The 27,558-nt window shown below is 40.7% G+C and overlaps 1 protein-coding gene across 1 annotated transcript; it reads right to left on the minus strand.

Moving 5' to 3' along the window:
* Nucleotides 1–368: 368 nt before the first annotated feature.
* snx33 (sorting nexin 33) lies at nucleotides 369–27,270 on the minus strand. The gene is made up of 2 exons (XM_030425485.1): nucleotides 24,853–27,270; nucleotides 369–4,119 (listed from the first exon to the last, which is right to left on the minus strand). Exons 1-2 carry the CDS (start codon nucleotides 26,282–26,284, stop codon nucleotides 3,866–3,868), a joined length of 1,686 nt encoding a protein of 561 aa, XP_030281345.1. The 5' UTR covers nucleotides 26,285–27,270; the 3' UTR covers nucleotides 369–3,865.
* Between the last annotated feature and the right edge of the window lie 288 nt (nucleotides 27,271–27,558).

The following is a 27,558-nucleotide window of genomic DNA, read 5'->3' on the forward strand; positions in this document are numbered from 1 at the left end:
TGTCACACCTTCAATAGTCTTTGAATTATATTAATATGATGTGAGTTCAATAAGCTTCTCACAGAAATGGCAGGTAGAAATGTCGATCAGAGAGAGTTTTTGAGTACATTTCAGAGCCTGCACTATCTTACTTCTGCTTAAAAGAAGAAGTTAATCAGTGCTTCTACTTTTACCAGTCTTTCTTTCCACAAGTATCTGCACTTTTACTTGAGTAAAGAACGTAATGTGCTTTTGCCACCTCTACTGAATAGTCTAGATTTAGTAGAAATGGAAAGAACCAACACAGAAGTCTGCCTCAGTATCAAATGCTACTTCAAACAACTGCTTATTGATATTCCAGTAATAACAAATCCACAAAAAAGACAGTAAGAGATCACCATCATTACTTTTATTAAGATTTTCAAGTCCCCTTCCCTTAAATCAAGTGACAAATTACTTCCTGAAAATCACCATCTGTTACTTCAGAGACTGAAACTAAAGCATAGAGTTCCTGCAAACTCACCAGGTCACACATCCATGTCGGGCAACAGTCACTTGTGTGAAATGTCTGGCGCTTAACTTATCATGCAGCTTTGGAACAGGAGAGGGAAGCATCGTTATGAAACCTGATTGGAGGTTCTTCGACTGGTTTCTCTCTCTTTCTTTTGCACCTTGCATTGATTTCTTTTTTTTTTGTTTGCCCCAAATCTGTCTTTGCCTTTGGTGTCCTTTGTTGAGTGTTTCTTTACTGTTTTCCAAATGCTCTCTTCACATTTTCCTTAGAGTATAACAGGTAAAAATTACAAAACCAGGGAGCACATTTCACTACAACCAAAGACAGTAAAAAAAAAATAAAACATGAAAACATTGAAAAAAAGAGGAAGCCCAGTAGAAAACATCTGACTTCTTTGGTCTTGGAGAAACTGCAATGAGTGCAAATGCTGACAGATTAAAAAAAAAAGAAAAAATGCAAAGAAAGCAAAAAAAAGGTTTGTTCGACATAAACAACACCACATGTAGACAGTCAAGAGTTAAAGGCTGCAGATGTGGACTGAACGGTACCAGTAACTGACATTCACATCTGAGTCACGCACAAACACACAGGGACCATTTGTTTACTGAGAAACCTGCCTCTCTGAATCAGCACTTCTGTGTTATCGGAGGACCATAATAAGGCCCCGACTTCAAATTCTGAACCTCACAAACACCAGCGGAGACGTCACAGCAACTATTTTTCATTTTTACTTTTTATCCACACGCAAGCACAACGCTAACAGATCAAACCCTCCTCCGTCAAAACAAAAGAGAAAGTCACAGCTGACGAATGAACACCCAGGAACTGCTCGAGGAGAAGCTCGCAAAAGACATTCCCTGCACATCGTGAGGTAATGCTTTTTAGTGCAACGCAGACGTCACTCCACATAAACCTCGGAGGTTAACACGACTTTAAAGATAGCCTCGCAGACCGCAGGTTGCAATGAAGTTTCTCTCTTGTTAAACAGAATGAGTGACGTTACTGCCACAGCTCGTTTTAAGTAACAAACACTCCAACAGTAAAGAAATGGAGCTGAATTCTCAGGCAGTCGAATCTCATTCAGTGTGGAGAAATGATTTCACTAAATGTGAAAAACAAAGTATAAAACACGACACTGCATTTGTGATTGCAGGTGGAATAAGAGCAACAAGGTACGTGTATTATTATTCAAGGAATAGTTGAACATTTTGGGAAATGCGCACATTCGCTTTCCTGGCAAGAGTAAGATGAGAAGTTTGATGTGACTCATGTCTGCAGGACAAATCTGGCTCTGGCTGCTTAGCTTAGCTTAGCATACAGAAGAAAATAGCTAGTCTGGCTCCTTCAGAAGCTTGAAAAATTAACCTCACAGCACCTAGCACGTCCAATATAGTTTGTTTAATCCATGCAAAAGCCTAAGTGTATCACCGTGTCCTAACTGCATGCAACAAGAACAAGAGCAGTACAGAAACATCTAAATATCACGGTATACAATGTGTGTTCTGATTAAAAACATTATAACACAGGAAGATAGGCTATTTAGGAGGCTCACACATCTTTAACGTGAGTGTCTAAGCCTCCAATTGGATCTCCAGCACACAGCTGATAGGTACGTGGTTGGTTTACTTTAAGTAAAAATGCATACTTAATTGATCCCTACAGGGGGAAATTGCGAAAGTTACAGTGGGATCAATAAAGTACTGACTCAGGGTGTTAAAGCCTGATTATTTCATGATAGGGCAGCGTCATAAACTCCGTAGAACCGTGAATTGACTTTGTTTTTCGTTACAGTTTAAACAAATTACAAACAAGTTTTCACATGTTTAATTAGTGAGCGTTAGACGAGCCAGATTTTTTTTTTCTTCAACCTTTGCACAGAGGCGGGCTAGCTGTTTCTCCCTGTTTCCAGGCGTTATGCTAAGCTAAGCTAAACCATCTGTTGGCTGTAGCTTCACATTAAACAAACAAACATGAGTTTGGAGATAATGTTATCATCTAACTCGTGGCAAGAACGTGAAACGGGCAGATTTTTTACAAAATGTCAAACTATATCTGTAAGTCATTGTGCATGTGCATGGTAAAGAGATACTCTGTACGATATTAGATGTTTTTCTTAAATAATTTATATGAACCTCAAATTAAACTGCTATTGACCCAAACTACATCAAACACAAAACTGTGGTGAGAGGTAGAATTTGGTCTTGCGTCAACAGAAGTGTTGAAGTACTGAAATGCCATGTTGGTGTTCTGCCTCACTCGACCAGTTAATCCACCTCAACTATACGGACGCTACGCATACCAGCTGACGAGATAAACCTGCTGCTACATGATAGCACTTCATTTTTTTTGTCTTCCACAGCGGAAAGAGGAATTGATCAGCGCAGTAGTCGACTCATTCCAACTCATTCACCCACACACACCAACACACTCTGACCCGATAGTGTATAAAAAAAAACATGTGCAAACTTGTTTCTAGATACAATTCATTCCAGAAAAACACCAGCCATGCTACAGACAAATGGTCCATGTATAAAAATATGTTTCACTCCATCAGAATGCCTCAGATCCTTAAAGGCACTTGCTGCATGAACAAAGTAGGAAAATTACATCACTTAACTGAACTACTTGGTTTCAGTGAGTCTTCCACATGGTGCAAAGTTAAGACAGACTTTTTTTTTGTGCGAAGAGACACTAAAGAAACTGATATGAAGTTTGAGGCAGTGAACACCTGAGCAAGATGAGCGCTCAACAAAGACGGCGGTGAAATGTCAATTCATTATGCAGTGACTTAAAATCCTAAAATGCGGCATTAAAAAGTATCTGGAATGTTTATCGGATGTTGGTTTAAAAAAAAACAAAAACAAAAAACACGGAATATTTGGGGTCTTTTCTCTCCGTAGAAACCACTTGAATCAGTCCCAGGAGGAGCCAAAGTGCATGATGATGGAGAGAAGGGGACAATTTCAAAAACAGAACCCGTTTCATGGCGTGTTACACTAAAAGACAATCAACTATAGATCCACTATGAATTTTGAAACCTATATTCCTATTTTAATGTTACACCTTAAATTATGTAAAATAAACAATATGCTGTGACATTGCCTATGTGATGTGTATTTCAGAAATAATAAAAAAAAAAAAGGTACAGTAGGTCTTTAGAAGGACAAAAAACATGACTTTGAATCCATCTAAATGAAAGACTGACTGGCTTAGCACGTCTCTCCAGTAACTTCCACTTCACTTATCAGCAAGTCTTTTCAAACTGAACCAAACACGACTGCAACAAAACACTTGGATGTCAGAGTCAAGACTTCTTTTCTTTCCCCTCTGTGTTTTTTTGGCATCTTGAACAGGACAGCAGTTCCGTGTCTTTTACAGACAGTCGTACATGCGCAGGGTGCGCTCCAGTTGCTGGACAACACGTTGGTAAAAGGCTATCTGCTCCCTGAGGTAGGCCTGCATCATGTCTTTGAAGTCCACCTCTCGCCGCTGATGGAAGTGGCTCATCTCTGCCTGGAGGGCGAACCCCACTGTCCGGCAGCGTTTCCTAATGCCGTCGGCCTCATCCTGGTCCATCTTCCCTTCATCACTCATCCGCTGGCTCTCCTTCACCTTGGCAAAGGCACCTGGGTTGAGATCAAAAATTACATAACTTTAAAAACAGAAGTCTATTTAGAAGGTGAACAGAATACTAGGGTGAGATGAAGGGTCAGTTCACCTGAATGCAAAATAAAAATATTGGTTCCCATTTACCTCTAATGGTGCATGGTAATGTAAATGGTTTCAGTTTTACTTGTCCATTTTAGAGATAACCATCTGTGATGAATATCTCAAACAGACATATTTTATCGCTTACACATATGGATGTCTAGTCGTGCAGATAGCTTTGGTTTCATTTTGTAGGTTTTGGGAGTTTCCACTCATAACATTCCTGCTGCCCATCCTCACAAGCTATATTCACATTTACATCATTATTATAGCAGCGAAGCAAGAGGTCAAGCAGAGTAGAATAAAGAGCGCCAACTCTGCATAGGGACGAGGTCAGGGAGGGATTATTGGGTCATACAACTGCAGGACTTTCATCCAGGAGACAGCTTTTAGTCTCCAATGTGAAAGAGAAAATGAACAGTTAATTCAACTTACGCAGTTAAATTGCCTAACGTACATTATCCAACTGAGGTTTGGTATGTAAAAATGGCACATTGGTAACTTAAGAGTTATTTCAAGCCAAACCAAAATGTTTTCCTTCACCTAACCATTTAGCTTTCTTGTCTAAACCCAATGAGAGTTAGACAACAAAGGTTCGCTGTCGCTGGTATGCTGCCAGGGTCCTGCTGTTTGGGAGTCAATGGCAATTGGCCTATTCAGTTGGCTTGGGCGATATCAAACATTTGCGATAGATGATATTATTGTCGCTTGAACTGCCCTGGGGGAGCTCTGAGCTCTGAGGTGAGACCGCAAATTTGTGGTATGGCCCGTTTAGTTAACAGCTGCTAACAGCAAAGACCACATGTAGCCTCACTCAAATGCTTTGTTTTTGCTTTTGCTTTCAACCAGAGAAATTACCAAATTGCCGAGCTGCCGTTCTTAGAACCTAAGTCCTCCATGTCAGTATGCTAAAGCATTACATCACTACATGTGATGCCACTACATCAGGACAATTAACCTGTAGTGACCTCCCAGAAACATAATGTACTAGTTGTTCTGGCTAACCGACTGAACCAACTGTCAACCTTTTTCATATTAGGACCAGTTTCTGCCAAAATGGAGTAGCTAAGAAATCTGTTGAATGGAGTTTTACACTGATTCCTTCTGCTGATTGCTGTTTAAATCATTCAAATGTCCACATCCACAAAAAAGTTTCCAAGTATCCTCATTGAATTGGGCTGAATATGGAGAGACTGGGTAAATGCAACCAAAACTATGTGAATGGCCAAATTTCATTGGAGGTTAGTGTTTATATATATTTGGTGGGACTGATCTTTTAATGTCACTATCAGCTAAATGGTCACTTTCTTTCAGGCAATGTATAAACTTGAAAGAGTAAGTCAGAAGTCACTGAGGGGCTTGTAAAAATGTGTTTCTGATAAAAGGATAAAAATAAAACCCCAAAACAACAGAGAAGCTGCAATAAAAGTTAAATGTAGTCTTAAAAACAGTCTCAGATTTTCATTGCTCTTTGGGTGGGTCTGTGTTGCTTTCTGTACGTTGTGATATATGAAATAAACTGCTACAGTAACATGTCAGCTGCAGTAAGGACCAACATCGTAACTTTTCCTTCAGAAATTAACGACTGCAAAGCTGAACACTTTATAGGTAAAGCAGGGAACACACCACACAATTACTTTTTGTTTCCCTGCATACCAAACGTCTAGTTTCAGATGATGCGGACAAGTTTCAACCACATTCTCCCAGACTGCCATGACGTCACTTTCCGAGTAAAGAACATGGCAGCCTGATGGCATGTCGCCACGCTGCATTTCCCAACAGATTAGTGGGTCTGTCTCGAGCTCAAGCTGAGCTCAAAACTGCGAAGAAGACTGATCTCGGGCATTCATCACGCAGATAAACTTGCTTGCAGGACTAGTTTGGACAAGCTTGCAAGTCGCTCTGTCTTTTATGTATCCAATGCAGCGTACAGGTTTTATCCATTAACTCTATCTGTGAGTTCATGCCGCCCTGGATTTTGTATGGAATTCCTGGCAGAAGTCTGGGAAAGCATGAACAGCACTTCCAGTCTGTTCCAGCAAGGAGGCGTGTGGACTACAGTCTGTAGCACTGACCTACATTCATGTATTCTGTTTTCCACATGAGAGGAGAATGTGCATCACCAGATCTGTGGGACATAAAGGAACGCCACTCGTGGTCGTGTGTATGTGCGCGGAGCGGGGAGTAATGGGGGGTTGAATCAACATTTTTGGACCAGCAATAAAGCAAAAATCTCATCATAAAGAAAGCTCTGATGTGTTCTTCCTCGCAGCAATATCTTCTCCCTTAATTGATGCAATGTTATTCTATGACAACCGCAAAACACCAGCGACAAAAAAAGGTTTCCTTCTATTAGATCCACTTTCAATATGCTTGACTCTGCTAATGCAAAATCTCATCAGAATTAAGTGATCTGCACTCTCACTTGATGCAAATCATTCTGTTAAAGATACACAATACAAGAAAGGCCGTAGCAGAATAAAAGGCAATACTGTGTATGTATATGGCTCTTTTTCCACAGTTAAATGCTCTATGATACAAGGCCAGTGGTGTGGAAAGTCACCAGATTTGTTTATCTTGCCAGACCAGACCGGCTACCGCGTGTTTTATGGCTGTGGCCAAAGCAAGAACAGAACTATTTCACATGTGACAGCTTCATGGGTCTGTGCTTCGTAGATATTAGTATGCTGTAGGGGATTAAGAAGGGCTGAGAAAAGAAAAGAAAAGAAAGGGAAAAAAAGAAAAGAAAAAGGACGACATTGTACAGGGGAGGGGAAAATGTACATAAGGCTTTCCCACAGATTTTCTGAAGCGTTCCCCAAGGTACATTTCAGAATTTACAATCAGGTTGGCTATTCTGAACGAAAATTGTCCCTCGATTTAAATACAATTATTCCGTTAGGTAAAACATTTATACTTAAAGCTCAATCAAAAATATATCTGAATCTAAGTTTTCTTTTTTTAAAAACCTGCGAGGATAATATCTTTTGAAAAACAATAAGATAATAGACCTTATTCCTAATCTGACAAACTTGTCACTTTACAGCTTCCCAATTGATCAGCAACTAAATAGATGATGGACACTGAAAATGTGGAGGCACATTCATCCTTATATCAAGGTAACACAACATGACTCATTAGCTGATGTTAGCATTAAGCAACTTCCTGACTAACATTACTGTTGAATTACTTTATGTGTGTTTTATTTCCTAATCAGATCATATCAAAACTGTATCGTATCAGTATCATATTAGCTGTTGTCTAATGGAAGCTCATTGGGTATAAAACCTTTTGTATTACCTTGAAATATGGTCTCATGTCCCTCCGGATTAAACTATCCATTGTCTCTATGGTTGCTAATAAATCAAAAATTCAAACGCTCTACCCATCATTTACATTTTCCAGTTTTTAAATGAACTGGTATTGGTCAATCTGTTTATATTGTTGTTTATGTACTTTTTCATGTCCCATAGTTTCTTTTTGTCTTTTTGTGTGAGAATATGTTATGTCATCATACGTCATGTGTTTTTGGTGCATTTTGCTTGTGTTAATATTTTTTTTCTAAATCTCAGACTATTTAATACCACATACAACCCAATTAAATAATCGTTTCATGATCGCGCCTGCAAAAAAATTGAAAACTTGACTAAATGGTCCAGAATTATTTCTAATTACATCTGTTTATTTCAGCACTTGCCAGCTCCTAGTGACATAATTAATCAAGGGTGCCCTTGACCTGCATTAGTGACAGAAAAATGGTGGGTGGATTAACTAATTAGAGACATGATTAATACATTCAAGTCAAATTAAGTCTTTGCCAAAAGCGGGCAGGACATAACATGACAGTGCCAGCTTGTGTTAGTTACAGGCAACAGCCTCGTGCATATATATTCTGCTGTTAAAACAAGTCCATCTTTATATAATAAAAGAGTAAGGTCTCCTGACAAAGGCCTTTTTTTGAGGGAAGAGAATCCAACGCTTTTGAAGACTTTTCCAGACGTGCAGTCACCCTGTCTTGCTTAATAAGTCATACAGTATGTGTGTGTGCAACACGGAGAAAAGGAATGAGGACGGTCAAGATTAACTCTGACCTCAACCCTCTGGCTGACTGAACTCAAGCATCTGCTAAATTCCTCATTCCCACAGGCCTCCCTGGGCGCAGGGTCACTGCAGGATGAATTCAGGAAGTGCAGCACTTCTTCTCGACATCTACATCGATCTGAGAACATGAAATCTGAGAACGGAAGTCCCTCTTTAAAGATTTGTACTTGTTTACAGCATGGGGTGCTTCTATTTATATAAGACTGATGATGACATTTCCCTATTCCCCATGACTGAGGTCCTTTTTTAGCAGAGCCAGCATTATTTTTCTGCACAGTCTGTGGATTCTTTCAACATCCAAACATTAGTGCACGGCATTTTTAAGACAAGTGTGTCTAATTTTAACTCATTCTCAGCTGGGGCTAACCACAGCTAATTAAATCAATCTTCCCGTTTATAGAAAGAGGCCCAAACTGAAGTGGAGCCTCTTGAGTAGACGGCAGTTTGTACACATCGGCTGTGCCCTGCAAAGAGTATATAACCAGTCAACATAACATAACGTGGGCTGATAAGTGGTGCACGAACATCGACTGTTTGGAAAGAAATCTTACTATAATGGGTGTCTGCAGGAAGCCATATGCAGCCAGGATAGAATGTTGTCAAATAACATTTCTGCAAACCACTGACTTGTTGAGACTTGTAATACCTGTCATATCGTGTTCACATTATTTGTTTATGATCAGACTTTCATGTGGGGCAAAGACGGGGCTGCCAAGCCTCTGATATTTACAGCCGTGGTGAAAAACAATATTTTTGACTGGAATGACAAAACTGGACATCTTCAGCCGTGGTTGAGGTGACTAAACTGTTCTAGTTCTTGGTAAGTAGAACAGGTTTACATGCTTAAGTGCTCAAAAATCCCATTCGTTTTCACATACTGTCCCATGCAGCATCACTGTATTCCTCCCGTTGTCTGAAACGCTCTGTTTTAGCGCCCGTCTCTTTAGGACCCCCTTACTGAAAATTAAGTCGGCTCTGATTGGTCAGCTCACAAACGTGTGAGCCAGCATCGCTAACAACAGAAGAGCAGCTGCTCTAAATCAATTCTTTAGTGCCAAACTTGTCGCTGGCATTAATTTTGCAAATGTACGACTATGTGATGTCACAGATTCTGGGACTACTGACGAGGCGTTTCGGGAGCAGTGTTCTCCGTGAGAGAGCTGAGCCTCTGTTTATGTGGAATTCACTTTCAAAATCTTTTACATGCACGAGAGAAAAAAGATTAAAAAGCATGATAGGTCTCCTTTAAGCCAAAACATGATATTTTCCGAACCCTAACCAAGTAGTTTTTGTATGTATGCCTCACCAGGGCATTAACACAGTGTTGTCAGAAGATAAAATCCAAAATTTTACATAAGAAACATAAAGTTGCAACAAAAACAAATATAAGTTGGAACATATCTGTGGTTTGCAGAAACGTACATTGCCAGCATTTATTCTGATGATTGGGTTGATGTAGCATGACATTAGTTAGATTTTCTAGTTAGCTGAAAAAACAGTTTAAATCAGAACAGACAAAAACTGTTTATTTTCCTTACAATGTAATTAGACTTTTACCTTCCTTGAGCAACAGTGATTACGTTCCTAAAACAAAGTCACTGAGAAAATGTTATCTCGGATGAAATGAATGACCCCATCATTACAAAAGAGCACATGCTCCTCTAAAAGTTGTACTTTCCCTTCAGAGGTTAAGTTTGATACAATCTCCAATTGTGAAACACATTGTGGGGGTGTGAGGAGAGAAACTGTACTGGGCTAATATGTAAAAGCATAGCCCCCAGTATGTAATGACTTCACTGCTGCAATACAAACCACAAAACACACAACACCCACACTTTTCCTTTAAGACTTGGACTTGGCCTAATTTTCTCTTCTGCAAAGAAAAAGGAAAAAGATACTTGGCAGGTAACGGGCCTGACGCTTTCCATTCCAAGATAATGGGTTATGGTTTGGTGAACAGAGGTAGTGAAACAACCATTACTTAATATTAAATTACAATTAAGTTAGGATACTGTAAATCTGAAAACCCTTAAACTGTTTTAATGTCCAAAACCAAGAACGTGTGGTGTAGTCTTCCTTTCCAAATCTGCTTAATCAGAATGACTCATCAGTACACTATAACATATACTAATCTGGGTATTTGGTCCAAGCACTTCAAACACAGGAAGAACTAACGTGACTGAGTACGATCAGTGGATGTTATTCACATTGAAAGACAAGTAAACAGAAACATTTTTCAGCCGGGGACAAATGAGGCCTGTCACCACAAAACACTGACTCTTACTAAAGGAGTCTGCGTGTGTGTGACTGTGTGCGTGTGTGTGTGTCTGTGTGGAGGGGTTGACGTCTGTGTCAAGCACCACAGTGAACTGATGAGACATTTGTTCTCTGTTGACCTTTCAAAAATAATAACAAAAAAGAAAAAGAACAGGAAGTTGCACAAAATGTATATTAGTCTATGTAAAAGAGAATTCGCAGGGTTAATAATAGGCTTAGTTGGTGAGCTGGTAGACTAACAGCTAAGAAGTCAAATACAGGCTATTATGATTCAAGCACAACAGCTGGCTCGGCTTCTCCCCATTTTCTCGGTACAGTCACAAGTTATAGATGTCTGATGAAGCTCAGCCAGGAGAGCTAGGTAGCCAATATTTAGTTTGCTGCTAACTGTTGCGAACCACTTAAAGCAACATTATGTTGCTCTTCCATCTTAAAATAACAGCTTCAAAATCATTTTAGCGTAACAATGAATACTACTAAGGTAAATAGTGTCTCTGTGTCAGCTGCCCTATCCCTCTGTCATTTGTTTATAGACTATATAACTTCTGCTCTGTCTCTCTCTATGGTGACAATGGTAAGTTGAGTTATGGCCTTTTCCCCATTTATTTGGATAGCGACCTGGTTTCATTAGCCCAGAATAACTGTCTATAGTGGTCAGACTTGCCTGAAAGGATAATGGTGTGACTGGTTTTACCTGTTAGCTAGCTTACTTGTTAGCTTGGTGTCTTGGGGATAATAAATTTACACTGTCACTGATGAAGATGTATCTTTTGAATTAACCATAGGAACTCATTGTACTGGAGATCAAGCTAGCAAGATTGAGAACTAAGCCTAGCTGTTAGTTAACATTAACCAGCAACCAGCTTAAATTCACAGGGTTAATTCAGTATACAAAGACATATTTAGCCTATATCACACAATCCTGTCTCATAACTATCTGTAACCAAATTTTTGGAGTCTAGTGAATAGTAGAGGAAGGCTAAATACTATACAGGCTAAACTAGAAATCACTGACTTTTCATTTACTCAAAGGACAGCAGCGTCAAGATGGCACAAATTTGAAAAGTTCACCAAAGAGTTAAATTTTGGTCACATTTACATCTGCGCTGGCAGTGAGATTAGTTTTTTGCAACGGTCTCATTAACAAAAAAAGGATTTTACTGGAGAATCTTGCCACTTTAAATGCTAGCCTTTATTCCATCATGACAAGACAGAGCAAGATAAATGACTTACTGATAGTAAGTCCTGATGGAAGAGAGGAGAAGGGAACGAGGAAAGGAAAGGAACAGCATGTGCTATGGAACTGAAAAAAAGAGGAAGAGAAGAGAAGAGAAGAGAAGAGAAGAGAAGCAGAGACACAGCTTAAAGAATGCATGACAGGGTCAAAAGGACTCTGCCATATCTGCCAGTGTTTAAAGTGGATCTTAAAAGCCTCGAGGACACGCTAACATGAAAAAACCCACTGCTGAGTAAGCTAACCGTAATAGTGTTTACAGCAGCATCAGATAAAACCCGTCCTGGAGTTTATGTCCTGAGCTGGAATGTGCTGATTAAATATCCTCGTCCACTTAGTTGTATGGCAAATTTTTACTCTGAAGAGGGGCAATGGCAGGCTGGAACAAATATTTCCCCATTGGCACAGAAAATGAGTTACCGGAAACAGGCTCAGCATTACGTTGTGCACCTCCACGCCTTTTTCTACCATGACTGTCGGAAACAAACACGAAACTTCAAACAGTTTCAAAGCTCAAGCCAAAGCTCTAAAGTCGAGCCATGCAAAAATATGTTCAACAGATGATGTTCTTTTAATAAGATTGAATCTGATATAAATTATTCTATACTTTTACAACACAGATGGTGTTATAAATCCACACATCTTGTCAGACATGCTCCTAAACAGATGTATTTGTTTATTAAGCGGGACACACTCAGCACCGATCGTGAAGGGAAGTACAATGAATCACCACTTGATAGCCCTGTGTTTATTTCACAACATTCCTCTGCGAGGAGATTTAATTCATCCCCTTTTCAGCTCAGGTTTCCTACTTTTTGTTAGAAAGAAGGGAGTTGTCAAAGTTGAATCAAATGTTGGAATGGATGTGTACTGAAGTATTTGGGATTTCCAGCCACCATTTGAACAAAATGTCTCGCTTTGTTATGAGTTTCAAGTGTTTCTAACTCAGCCAGTCTGACAAAGTTCAGACACTGAAAGAAATCTGTTGTGTCGTCACACATGATATAAAATAAACGACCAGCATGAACATTACTGTGACTCATAATTCCTTTGTATAGCTCACCAATATAACTTTATGCTTTGTGAGACAAGAGCGTTGATGTATTGAAAACCCTTCGGGTCTTGAGGCTTTCTGCTGTGTTTCTGACGGTGACATTAAAATTAATTTAGAACAGCTCCAGCTCTTTTGTTATGGAACAGATGTATCATTTTCTCTGTGCGTTTGCTCTGTAATTTTTGTCTAGAGAGAAGTGTTGCAATTGCTGGAGAGAGGCAGCGCAAATAAAAAATGCAAGATGTTCCTGCGATTAAAGACATTTGGCTGATCCAGTGGTTAGTTGTCCTTGACGACACAATAAAGTCTTCCGAGCAAAGTGGATATCCGACCTCCACTGACACGTCCTTCCAAATGAAAGACTTTCCAGTGCCCCGACGCTGATGATCGCTTGCTTGCACAACAACATCATGACACAAGAAAAAGACCAAAGAATGCAATGTGAACAATGCTCTCCCCTGAGGAATGGCGTCTCTATGCCAACCACAAGCATCGTGTCAGCGTTACCACGGCTACAGCTACATTGGCGGACAGCCAGAACCTTTGACAGTTAAAGCTCCGTTCATTTTAAAGAGAGAAAGAAGATTATGTTAAAGTTTAGGGTTACATGAGCTGTGTTGGAGATGGACAGACACTAACTGGTGAATGTGATGCCAAAGGAGATGATCAAAATGTGAACAAATACAGACGGCAATGACTTGTAGTTTCCATTTATTCATGATAATGCAAGGCACGCAGCAGGAGATTCAACCTCCAGAACCACTTTTGTTATTAAAGGTTGACTGGAAGTACAGCCTAGCCCAGCTGGTACACCCTGTCGAGGTCGCCATAAGGCTAACTCATAAAGAAAGACGAACACATTCCTATCTACAGCCATCTTCAGGTTTTCCAGTCAACCCAACTTGCATTTCTTTAGGCCAGAAAGATCATGCAAACTCCAGACAGAAAGCTGCCAGCTGTCCCTGTCATCTCCAGCTGTGAGGCAATAATGCAAAAAAGAAATCATGTCATTCTTAGCAGGCGTTCAGACTAGAAATAGCACTGCCTTTAAGCGGCATTAATGAATTTTTTGGCCACATATTGGGCTGAAAAACTGACAACACATCGGTCAAATACCAGCTTATGAAGTTTTTATAGCAAACATGTTAGCCATCTGCTGTCAATTGACGCATCTATTCCCCTTAAGAGTCATGTTTTACATCCTTTGTGGTTTCCATGAACAATACATAGAAAAATACCTGGCTCCTTAGCTGCTTAATGCTCCAACACTGCGGCTTTTATTAAATTATTCTCATATTCATGTTCCTTCTTTCTTATAGTCCTACATGTTGTATTTCCAATATGTATAGTGGAACTTTTTTTTTAAGAAAGAAAAGGAAGCATTTTCTGATTTCATACTCCTGTATGAAAATAAGCTGACTATCTACTGAACTTTGCTGGTGAGGGGGGCCCTATGGAAGGATGTTGTAACTGAGGTCATAGTTAGTGATGGTGCTACGTTTTGCATTTTACAGCAAAACGTAAAGGGGGCATCTTATATTTTGTCTTACTCAGGAGTATAAAGAAAAATGACGAGGGGTCTTTTCATTGTAAGCTAACTCCTCTCTTACCTAAAGCCTTTTTCAGTCTACTGCCACTTAGACATAACATCTGTGGTTCTTTGCGAGGAGGAGGGAGGCGACGGTGGTAAAGACCAAGTTCTTGGAGACATCTGTAATCTCCTTCAGTGTGAAACAACAGTGCACTGGGCCAACGCAGACAGGAATGCAGAGGCGTGAGGACAGACAGTGTGTGCAGAGACGAGGCTCTAACCTTTATCAAGATTTATAAGAAAGCAAACAGAAGAGAGAAAACATTTGCTCTCCATAGTCGCCGCAGTCAGCCAATGGGACTGTAGCCATACAATCAACATTAAAAAGGTGCCCTTACTGGTCCGCTGCACGCTCCTGAAACCCAAGCCATGGTTTCACAGATCGAGGTTAATCTACCTGCTGACAGTGTGATATTTCCTTGTAGGTTGTAACCAGTGAAAGGAATGTTAATCTCTAACATGTTTGTCAACTAAAACAAACACGCCATCAGCTCCTGGTCAGCACTGAGAAAAATTAAACAACAGAGAACTGTTAGGACAAAACACAAAGAGGTTCATGTGTGCCACAGGCACAATACCAAAACTTGATGCGAGACGACCCTTCTTTATCAGTGGGCATTTGGCTCACACGTTCCCTCAGAGCTGGCAACAAAATGTCTTTTCCTTCAAACTGATAAAGCCTGCATGTGTTTTTTCAGTGTGTTGCCATATGGAGGACAACTAAACCTCTTGTCCACAGTAAAAGCCTGGCGTGCTGGAGACGTCCCGGGGAGCAAGCTCACTCTCAAACTGAATAATGCTTTGCTCTGGATCACAGAGGGTTTTTATCTCACAGTAAGTAATAACCGAAGGGGAAAAGACAGCCCCTTTTAAAGTTATCGAGATGTCAAAAAACAGAGGCAACATAATGGGAAATAGCACAAGTCTGGTTCTTTTAATTCCGAAAAAACTCACTGCAGATTCCCACAGCTCATTAGTCATGACTTTTACTTTGGTTTGAGGTCATTTATAATCTTGTACTTCAAGCATTTATTCCACTGTGGCCCTCTACAGCCAACCCACAACTTCAAGTTCAATTTAAGTGTTTTGGTTTGTCCACAAATATTCAACAGAAATTGTTCCCGTACTTTCTACAACATGTCACTCTGGGGAAGCAGGTGATGCAGAGCCAGAGTTCATTCAGAGCCAATGCCTCAGATATCATCTTTCACAACATGTGATCAGATCGGATTGGACCGATACCCACACAGCGGTGCAGGTCAGTTTCACTCCATTGTGCACCCTTTTGTGTTAATACAAAGCCTCAACAGGTGGTTGTATCTCAGATCAGTCATTGTCAGCTACTAAATCTACAGAACATGATATCAGCTTCAATCACACGAATACCTGTTGAAATAGGGTCCATCCCATTTTCAGGTTTTACTCCTCAACCCCCATACGTCATCGATAGTGTTTACCAAAACAGACACAACCAGACATTTCCAGTATGCCATCTGCAGCTGCATCATGGACAACGCCATTTGCCACTCATCTGATGGAGATAGAAAAGAATGAATGCTCATAGTTCCTCCACAATTTCACACTATCAATCACGTCATCAACTAAAAACGATCGCTGCTTCAATACCTAGCCGCTAAAGGTGCTTTATAGTCTAACTAAGCAACCTCTGCTCCTACCCTGCCAGTCTGCAATGACATTAGAGGAGGGATACCAAATGCAGCATCTTTAACCTGTTTGTTAAAAGGTCTTAGACTGAACCAGTGACACCAAATGTCACAACAAGTTGTCACACAAGACTCAGCTGCTTCCAAGAGGAACATAATAAGAACCCATCAATGAGAATGTAGCAGCACTGCAGTCCATCAGGGCAACTGCAACACATTGTGTTTTCACTTTTCACTACGCATTTAACTTAACTTCTCTTCTTTTAAAGTTTAACATCAAAATAATAAAAAGGATAAGACTTCAGCTGAGTAAAAATTGAGAAAAGATGGCAACAGCGACCGTGCAAGTATTCACCTATGTGAAGCTTGCAGGGCAATGAGTTTTCCAAAACATTTTACTGAAGATGTTTCACAAAAGAAGTTAAGAAATGAAGCAGATACAGAAAGTGCTGACACTGTATTATCAGTAGAGGTGTCACGATTCTCCAAATCCTCGATTCGATTACATTTTCGATTTTAAGGTCAAGATTCAATTCGATTCTCGATTTTTACATTTATTTTTTTTAAAGCACAGGTTGCTATGCCATTTTTAGACTAGACTTTTATGCAATATAATATCTGACCTTTGTTCGCAATGCGCCACACTACATTGTCAAATTTAACAACATAATGTAACAATGACTTATATCTTCAGTCAATTGGAAACTTAAACAAAATAACCTGCCATCTAGTTTCTGCAGAGCTTGCAAACTGTGGCTTTTTTGTTGACAACGCGAACGTTGTCAACATAACTCACTGGAAATCCAAAATGTTTCCTGACCGGCAACTTCAGTGAAGGAGGAGGGGGTTCATGTTCTGTCGATAGGTCTCCTGCATCTGCAGTTGCCATTGTTGTAAGAGTGGCGTAGCCCCTTTCAGGGCGGTGCATGAGGTGTGTGTGCGTAAGGTGTGTGTGGGCGAGCGAGAGTGAGGGAGTGTGCGTACGTGCGGAGGAAGGAGAAGCGAAAGGAGTAGCAGTACTGGCGACAGCAATAAAGTGTACAATATAGGCTGCAGTTTGGCTGTGAATAAAGGCAACGGCTCCTCCAGATACAGCAAAGCTCCCTGGTATTATTTCCCGACCAGCTTAACATGTGAAAGGGGTTCACCCCGAAGGTAAACACAAACTTCGGCCCTGGAGGAAATCATCTCCCCTGTGCTTCCCGACCACGATCCGGGAGCCGAACAGGAATGGTGCAACACCATGCTGTTTGGCTGGCTGTAGCTAATAGCTACTGGCTTAGCTAGTAGCTAAGTTAGAGGAGGTTGACTCGCAGCACTTCAACACGGATGTGTTTTTTTTTGTGACATGGGAGCGTGGCAGCATCGACGATTCCATTTTTTAAATTCGAAGTTCGAGATTGTGACCTAATTTTGATCGATTTCGATTTTAAATCGAAATCGTGACACCCTTAATTATCAGCATCTTGTAGTAACTGTAACAGGGCATACAGGAGCAGAGGATCAAAATGAAGCTTCCTACTGCAGGCTACAAAAACAGCATGTAATGCTTATAAGCTTCAACATAACCTGTACCAATTCATTTCTGATGAGACTTCTCTTGGGGATGTCTGTCTGAGAAGAAGCTAATCAGCTAACCCTGGGCTCCTGCTGACTAGCCACAATCTGCTAGTTGTCTTCGACTCAACATGAAGAGAACATTATACAATTGCCAATTCAGTTAGTTGGCAAAAAAATCTAAGTGGTTTAAGCTTGTACACCGGACCTGCAAAATCAGAAACCAACCCAACCTTGTAGTTAGCTAGCTAGTTAGTTATCTAGCAAGACACCGGTGAACTTGAGTGAGCATTTGTTTTATGCTTGCTATAAAAATAAGGACCAAAATACATTGAAATGACAGAGAAATCCAATAACCCTTTGTTTGGAGTGCCATGTAGCCCTAACACTTCGCCCTACCTGACATGTAGTAATAAACATAGTAGTACATGCAAAGGGTGCATTGGGATTGGGCCTTAATGTGTCTATACATCCATATATTACACATTTAATAATTAAGATCAAATTGATACCAGACCTGTATTGCTCACTTTATGATTATGTACAATAATTCAATAAAGTGCTACCCATTCAACAGAATAATGATTTTCAGAGACCAGGATCACCAACAAATAACTAATTAATAACAATAATAAATAGTAGGCAGTGCAATTGTATCCAGCAGTGCTCACATCTGCCTTTTTACACAAAAGCCACAGAAGCCCTTTATTCTATAGAAATGGAATGTGATTAACCCTTCAGATCAGGATTTATTCAAATGAGATCAAGGTCTAACGATGGGATTAGTTTGGCAGAGGTTCAAAGTATAGCAGTTAGAGGACCAAGCTGTTGGACCAACTATAGATTTACTCTCTCCAATGTATAAACTAGGACAGCTGCTTCCCAGACAATTCTGATCTAGGTGTCTTTCGAAGGATACGAGGGGGAAAAAAGATCAAAAAGAAAAAGACAGATGTGAAGAGCAGAACGAAACAGAGGTACGTTTTTGAGACAGACTGACTCGCTGATTGAGCAACAACAGAGACAAACAGGGAAGAGGCTTAGAGATCTGTTGACTGAAACACAAAACAGGACAGAGAAAATGGGAGAAAGAAATGTAGGGAGCACACCCTGACAGCTTTCTGACATAACCCACAACCCTTCTCCTCCCTCGATCCATTTTATCAAGGCCACATGCAGTTGCTGCCCAACACCACATCTCAAAGACAGTTAACATTCCTGTAGTTCACATGCTCACCAGGATCACAGTTACAAAGAAAAAGGATCTCAGTGAAGGGCAAAGTCAGGCAGGAAAAGAAGCAATGAGCAGATGAAGAGGAGGAGGACTGCACCGGAAAGGGTCGACCTCAGTTCTGTGTGTTCTGAGTGTTGCCACAGCTGTATCTGGTTCAGCAGAACACAAGTCACATCAAGGGGCGTTATCTGGACTGGTGGGGAAGACTCAGCAGAGGGAAGAAGGTCTCTGACTGAACATGTCTTTTGGCAATGAAATTCTACTGCTATCAAGTGGGGTTTGGTTACGGTTACCAAAATTATCCTTTTTTCATATATAGCTTGCCAGTGGTTACCTGGCAACCTGACAATGACAAGTTCAGGAGGTACACGCAGCTTACAAAACAGTCCAGCATATAATATGCATTAGTGCTATTCATCACATTGTTTTTGGAATGGTTTTAGCGAACAACATATAACTAGTAATTTTATGATACAGTTTTTTTCCTTTCTAATACTGATTCAGAAACCTAAACTTTGCTTATAGGTTGATAACAAGTACCACTCTGATACCTGAGGGTATGTTTGTGCTGTACAGCTGTCCAGTATATTTTGCAACCCTGCATTGATCTTATGTTATTGATGTCCTTGAAGTTACCCAAGTAATTTGCCACTAATAGATGTGTGCTACTGCTATGGGAGTACAACAATCTGTTAAGATGCATAAGGATGTATGGGACACTGCTAGGAAGTAGTAGGCTCCCAAATTCTAATGAAGACATTGTGTAATATAGGATCGGTGCTTAAACTTGCGTTCTGGCTGATAACTGATCCAAATCTTAAACAGCATCAGAGGCATTTCAGATACGGAAATCGGAATTTAAACAATCCCATATGCAACGTGCTAATAAGTGGGCTTTAGAGGTGCTGCGAGGAGCTAGGCTCACTGTTTCCCCCTGCTCCCAGTCTTTGTGCTAAGCTAAGCTAACATTCTCCTGGCTCCAGGTTCATATATTTACTGTACAAACATGATATTGGTCTCAATCTCCTCATCTATTTCATCTATGGAAGCGAATAAAACGTACTACCCAAAATGTTGAACAGAATAAAAACACAATCAAACACAATCAACTTTATAAAAACTGTGCTTGAATAAAATAACCTAAAATTTGCAAAAATAATTATTTAAATGAGGAACAATTATACAGCAATTTTCAATCCTTTTTACTTAAGACACTTTTGGGTCAGAACTAAACACAAAATCTGGCCTCAGATAGTAACTTTTAAGCAAAAACAATAATTTGGGCACGCAGGTGGTTGAGTGGCTAGAGCACATGCCACATACGCAGCCGACCCCGGTTCGATTCCGGCCGGAGGTCCTCTGCTGCATGTCACATCCCCCTCTCTCTCCCATATTTCCTATCTGTCTACTGCTTAATAAAGGTGTCTATGCCAGAAAAAATCTTTAAAAAAAAAATAATAATAATTTGATTTTGCTGTTGCCAAGAATATGAAAAGGCCAAAATAGAGTACAGCTGCAAAGATATGAAATACAAAATATGTGGAGAAACACACTGCATAGTAGGGCTGGACGATAATGCTAAAAATAATAATCACGATTATTTTGATTGATATTGAAATCACGATTAATAAACACGATTATTCACTGATTTAAAAAAAAGGATTTATTGAGCCACCAAAACTCAACTTTAAAAATAACTTTTAGAAAAACAACCAGATAGATTAGTAACAAGAAAAAAAGTAAATGATAATAATATTTGTATGTTTGCGTGATGGCAACACGTACCGCTTGTCCAAAATCTTGACCAGTGTCTTGAAGCCTGGGTTGCTAACTGTACTGATAGGGTACATGTCCTCAGCTAGCATGAATGTCACAGCCTCCATTATCTCTCGCTGTCCTTCAATACTTTGTCAGAGACCACTTAAAATAAATTTGTCTGTTGCACTGGGGTGCAGACACGACGGTGTGACAGACTTTGCAAACAATCTCCTTCTGCTCCACGTCCGACGATTTGAAGCCAAAATGTCTCCAAATGACCGAAGTTGTCCTACCTTTCTTTTCAACTAAAGGCTCAGGCTGCTTTTCTGCCATGTTGTCAATCGCTCGTTCCACAATTGATCCACACACTCACTGCTGCAGCTGTAGGCGACACAGGTGCGTTCACTGTGCATTTAAAGCGCAGTAATTTGCATACACGACGCGCGGCGGCACGTTAATCGTTTTTCTTCGATTACAGTGTTTTCATGATCGTGAGAAGCCAAAATCGAAATCGCGATCAAAATTCGATTAATCGCCCAGCCCTACTGCATAGTCACAAGTATTTTGACTGCACTTGCCAAAAGATAGCCATGGTTATTAATTTCAACGTCAGTTGGAAATCCTAAGATATATTATATCATCACTCTGAACATATTACATGAATCTGGTTGCACACGTTTGGCCTGTGCAAATATACCCTGATCGCCTGCTCTACAATAATTCTTTAAAATATTATTCTGAAAAACAAATATTTCATCATCCTGAGAGGAGAATATATTTTGTTGTTGTTGTGCCAAGTATGTCTGCATAAAACATTTAAATACCTGTATACCTTCTTTATTTTCATTTCCTCTAGTTGTTCCCTTAAAATGACAACGGTGTGGCTCAAAGTGACAATCTCGAGATCATGGTAAAACATAAAGAGTGTAAGAGTGGCACAAGCCATGAAGCTAGAAAACTGACTCAGCAGCCTTCTAAAGTTTAGGAATCAGCCAACTGACCAGCAGCTTTTGTATTTGCTTATGCGCTGAACTTTTCATGTGTAAGAGGAATTACTTATTGATACTTGTTTTTACATAAGGGCCAGTTCAATTTTTTTGGGTGCTCCAGGCATTTAAAAAATGACATTTCACAGCAAGATATCTTCAAACTTTGGCACGACCTGACACCACCAGGGTTTAATAATCATATTCATTTTTGTCATTTGGGTGAACTGACCCTTGGATATCATTCAGATGGCTTTGTTTTTCTCATTCATTCCTGGGTGGAGTGACTACACGTAACTAGCTGAATTGTATCACAAATGACCTCTGTGATAATGATCACCAGCTGTTTGAAGGAGATGATAACTCTCTGGTAGCAGCCCTTTCCTTCGGCCTAAACTAACTCCAGTTTACTGATACGGTATTTGTTTGATAGCCGACACAGCACGCTGATATGACAGAGCTCTGACTGTCCTGTAAAAGTAAAAACATCTAACTACGTTGGAGCAGAACTAATATTTCACCTGGAGGTTTATGAAAATAAGCTATCGCAAACACAACTGTGAAAGAGTATTCAAATCGGGAATGTTACCATTACAGGACAATGGTGTGCTTCATGATTTCAGGCCAGTGAGGTTACTGATTAAACACCGTTATGCTAATAACATGAGAGCAAATGAAGCCATTTACTGCAATGGTGGATCAGGATCTTTCACCAAACAAGTAGTGAATCTCCAACATCAGCTGCTATGAGAACTGATAACTGCAAACAAGCTGAATCACTTATTACCACAGTGACTCCCTAAAGAAACTGACTGATTCAGATATTTATATGTGAAGGTATGATGAGTAAAATACATATTCAGAAAGAAGTAGTTAGGGACAGACCGATAATCTGCATCATGAGCATTTTTCACACTACTAGTATTAGCCAATGATGTTACTGATTTATTACTGTACTGTACTACTAGTATCCGATTCCCAATGAAACTAAGGAATTGTAAAAAAAAAAAAAGAAAAAAAAAAAAAGAGGAGCTACTTTGGATGATCTATATATATATATGACGGGTAACCACAGTTATCAAAGGGGACTACAAGTATAATGTAGCAGAAAATGAACCTACATTACAAGATGTCAAAAGGAACCACCCAATCAAAAGACCACAGGAATGACTGGTGACGTTCAAAAAGGGATTCCAAGAGTTACTACCTTACTCACTGTTTACTAAAAGCTGAGCTGTGAGAGGATGACCAAGGTCATCTAACATATCACTAATTCTGACTGCCCAGCCCAGCCCAACTCGGGTGTCCTTGTCACATGATGGCTGTTGGTTGTAATATCACACCACAACAAAACTGTTACCTATTTGTCTCATCAAACTTTGAACATAACCAAGAGGGATCTTGGGTGAACCAAGACACAAACATCCATTTTAAACACAATGTTGATGTCACTACTCAGGTAAATAGCTGGAATATGTTCTGTCTCTAGTGACAGTTATTGTAGACACACTTGACGTAACCTAATGTTAATAGTATTAAGAGTTTTTATTAAAGTGACATCTACTCTTAGAAAGTTGAGCTCTCTGATACATACACAGTTTGGATTGTATATCGTCAGGAGACACTTCTGGTATGACTCTCTATTGGAGTATGTGTTCTGTAAATGTCCAATTAGTTTATAATTTAATTTTGTATAACCTGTATTAAAATCGTGCAACAAATAAGAATTGGCCACCTGCTGAGTTCCTACTCAAAACATGTAGCATTATCTCCAGTGTAGCCACTGTTAGCGTAATTTAGTATGCCAACTTCAGCAAATATCTCCGAACACAGTACAGATCATTTAGTTAATATTTCAATGTTTTCAACTTAAAATCTAACAAAGTGTACCTTTTATTACAGTACCACTGTAATGTTTTTGCTTTGCTTGCTTTACATAACACCTAACGATATTCAGTTTACTGTTATTAAACGAAGAAAAGCTGTGACTCTCGACATTTAAAAAGCTAAAACAGGAGAGTGTTAGACCTTTTTGCTTGAAAAAGAACTGAATAATCTAATCAGTATATGCGGTAAACATCTAGCAAGGGATTTTTTTCTCAAATACTACACCACCTTCTCTTCAAATACCTGTCTGCTCAGGTTGTCAAAGTCCATCATTGTTATGACAGTGTTTGTTTAAGTGGGAGAACGTAGCAGTACGTGGGTGTGTGCGTCTGCAGGCAAACACTCTGACCTCATATTCATCCCAGACTGACACATTGAACAAAACTGTGTTTCACTCTTGGGTTCATATGGCATTTCTGTGTGTGTGTCTGTGATGAGGGGAGAGGAGATGCTGGAGGCGCAACCTGACCTAATCCGTCAGCCAGAACTAAATAAATAGCGCAGACAGAGAAACAAAACGTGATCACAGGGCGTCAGTTTAGTTTGTTACCATTAGCAGACACTTTGATTATTATTCTTCACTGTTACTGATGCTCTGGCAACACTTTCCCAGCCTAGCTGCTGCTGGTGACGGGAATTCCACTTGTTACAAAGTTCTTATTCATGGTTGTGTATTTAGGTTCAATAATAATCAGCTAGAGGACACCTGCTCGACTTCACAGACGTTTAGAAGCGAGTCCACGGGCTTATTACAGAAATTTCTTAGGACGATTTTGATTTTCAACCAAAGCTGCATGTACTCGGTGATAATCTACAAACTCCTTATTGCATCATGGTGGTTAGACAGGAAGGGAAGACACCAGGGATTTTTCCCTTCAGGAGCAGGTTACTGAAATCAGTGTATTAGTCTCTTATGAACAAGTGGTAGGTGGGATAAATATATTGAAAATTGTAGAAAATGATGTATATCGTACGTCTAAGTTCAGGTAATGAGGACTGACTGCTGCTTGTAGTGGTCTAATCTGTGAATTGGAATGTATTTCTTAAACATTTTGGCACATTAAAGATTTGAAATCAGTCTAAATTGGAACATAGGAAGTTGTGTTTGAACACCTAGTTAAAACATGACTGAAGCTGCAGGAATAAAAATCAGATGGGAGGCTGCGGAAACATTCGAACATCTGTGTTGATTTTGGACGCAATCATTATTAATATTCTTAACTATTAGTTTATTTTTAATACAGTTTGCACGTGTGAGAAAATAAAATAAATCTCTCACATGTTGAAACGACTCATTGATGATTTTACCTTTCTGTAGATGAATAATGTCGGGGAAGTTGGCGAGCAGGCCTTGGTAGAGCGACAGCTTGTCCAGCATAAGGAAGAGGTCATACTTAGGTTGCTCTGCGAACATCTCTCCAATGTTCTCGTAGGTGCGGCCTGTATGGGAGATGGCGTTGTTGAAGGTCTCTGAGCTGTGAGGAGGATCCAGCATGAACGCCTGGCTGATGGACTGGAAGGCATTTCCCAGTCGCTGGAACTCCTTCCTGAACCCACCCAGGTGCTTGCGCACCAGCTCCGAGGCAACATGTGTGAGTTGCATCACACTGTCATCCATCTTTTTAGCAAAGGCCTTGAAGGTGTCGATCCGCTCCTCTACATCCTGAAGGTCCTGGTGTTCGTTAGGGATCTGGAGGGTCAGCATGAAATGGGCACCAACCATTTCGTCTTTCTCCGCCCGCCTCTTGCCCAGCTTCCACTGCTTGTCGTCAGCACACATCAGGAAGTGCTCGAAGCCTTCATACTGGGAGAGGACTGGGTGACTGGTCATGTGGTTCATCCACAGGATCAGTCGCCTTTTGCGCTTCTCGATGAAGTCTTCCTCAAATCGCCCCGTGGCCTGCTTCTCAGGCAGGTGAGGCACGGAGATCACAGTGAACTTGTGCAGCAAACGGTTGTACAACCAGTCAAAGTGTTTGTAGCGCCGGTAAACAGGATGCCCTGTGTGGCTCGGCGTGACCCGGTATGAAATATATGTCTTGATGCCTTTGAACTTTGTCTGTTTTGTTGGGTCTTCAATGGAGCAGGAGAAAGGCTGAGGACTCTCCTGCCATCCCGGCCCCAAGGGACCCATGTCGATGGTGTACGACTCCGCTATCTTTGCCATCATGGGCACATCACCCAACACAAATGCTTCGACCCCTGAGCGGACAAAGCTGGAAAATCTGTTCAAGTTCCTTCCCACCATACTGCCTTTCCTCGAGCTGGAAATGCTGTCCTGTCTCTCCATGTGTGGTTTGGACCGGTAGTGCACATTGGGGTTGTTGGACAGGGGACTCTGATGGGCATGCCCGTTTGCCCCAGGGCTCCTAGTGTGGTCACCATCGTCCACCACTGTCGACCTGTCATCCCAGTCGTCCCAGTCGTCGTCGTCGTCATCATAGTAAGTCTGCTGCGAATGCAGTGTGGTGTTTGGGGTTGAGGGGAAATAGGAGGAGTCATTTCCTAAAGATCCTGCCGGGCTGATGGAGCAGTCGGTCACGTTAGAGTTGGAGCGGGTGCGAATAATTTCCACATAGGAGGCAGGGAAGAGACCCCTCTCCCCTCGGCTGTTCTCGCCCCGAAACCAACCGTCCACCGAGTTCTCGTCAAAGATAACCAGTTCCTCATTCTCCTGGATACTGATCTCCTCTTTGTTTTCACTTAGAAAAGTGTAGAGTGCTTTGGCTTTCACTGACATCTTGATACTCCAGCAGGTTCCTAAAGCAACAACTTCTACATGCACATAGCGCCTAGATGATACCGATGCTACTGTGCTGCTGCATGCTGTGCTGGAATCATCTGACACTAGCTCACTGTAATATTTAAACTCATCTCAAATTACATGGCAGCTGTAGGCTCAGGTGTGTGACAGCACAGGATGTAAATTAATGATATGACAGTAAGTAAACACAGGAGAGGTGAACAGTTAATAAGACTGTGACTTCTATCTGCCACAAAAATCAAAATGTTCCTCCTGTGACCACTAGCATCCTCAGCCCATGGAGGCTCTCACTCTATTGTCTTATTATCCTCCCTGCATAAAAGTCTTGACAATAACTTCAGGCTTTAAAGGCTCTATAACACACAGACTCTCTCATAACAGACCCTCTTCCTCTTTCCACATCACGAACACAACAGGTTCCCAAGAAAAAAAACAACCCAAAAAACAGAGCTGCTTTTCACCAGAGAGCTCCTCCAAAAGCACAGACGGTGGTTTTAATCCTCAGAGACTGGACCGCGACCTCGCGTTGTTCACTTCTGGGACACTTGATTCTCATTGCAGAACCTCAACACGGTCCTCGATGAAAAACACACCTCCGAGACAAAGTGCCATGGCGTGAGGAGGAACGGAGGGATGAGCACTGGTATCCCTGTGCGGTTCGAGCCCGGTTCGCATTCCCTCAGACTGAAACTTGCTGCGTTTTCCTTGTAAACAGGTTCCTGCGCATCTCCAGTCGATCCTTTAAAGAAAACAAAGGAGCACAACGAGCATCCGAGAAAAAAAAAAAAAAAGTTTCCTCCTACTGAGCATCAGCTCTCATCACGGCTCGGTGTTGTTTCTTTGGGTTTGTTCCTGTGCGCACTGCAACAAAGTAACTCTTTCCATGACGTGAGGCTCGGACAATTGAAGGCAACATCGCCTCTTTTTTTTCTTTTTTTTCTTTTTTCTCATCAGCGCCTTTATACTCTGTGACACAGGAGAAGCTCAACACCGCCCCCTGCAGGAGAAAGAGAGTACTGCCCGCAACGCAGATTACAACATCAAGGGTCCACTTTATGTAATCGGGATTTAGATGAAGATGATGTCATGGCACTTTGTACTAGTCCACTAAATAACACAGGGACATATTGTGCTTTTTACTGCATCATATCTATCTGACAGCTTTAGTTATTAGTTTACACATGACGTTTTGATGAGCACAAGGTCTAATGTTGTCAATCACCGTTGAATATGTGTTTACATGGTGACTG

Source organism: Sparus aurata, chromosome 8, assembly GCF_900880675.1.
Source record: "Sparus aurata chromosome 8, fSpaAur1.1, whole genome shotgun sequence".
Lineage (NCBI taxonomy): Eukaryota > Metazoa > Chordata > Actinopteri > Spariformes > Sparidae > Sparus > Sparus aurata.

Excerpts from the sequence above, each read along its gene's own strand:
- snx33 (XM_030425485.1), bottom strand. The coding sequence starts at position 26,284 with ATGTCAGTGAAAGCCAAAGCACTCTACACTTTTCTAAGTGAAAACAAA. Across the intron at positions 4,120-24,852 it reads CATTATTCATCTACAGAAAG|GTGCCTTTGCCAAGGTGAAG; the intron begins GTAAAATCATCA and ends ATCTCAACCCAG.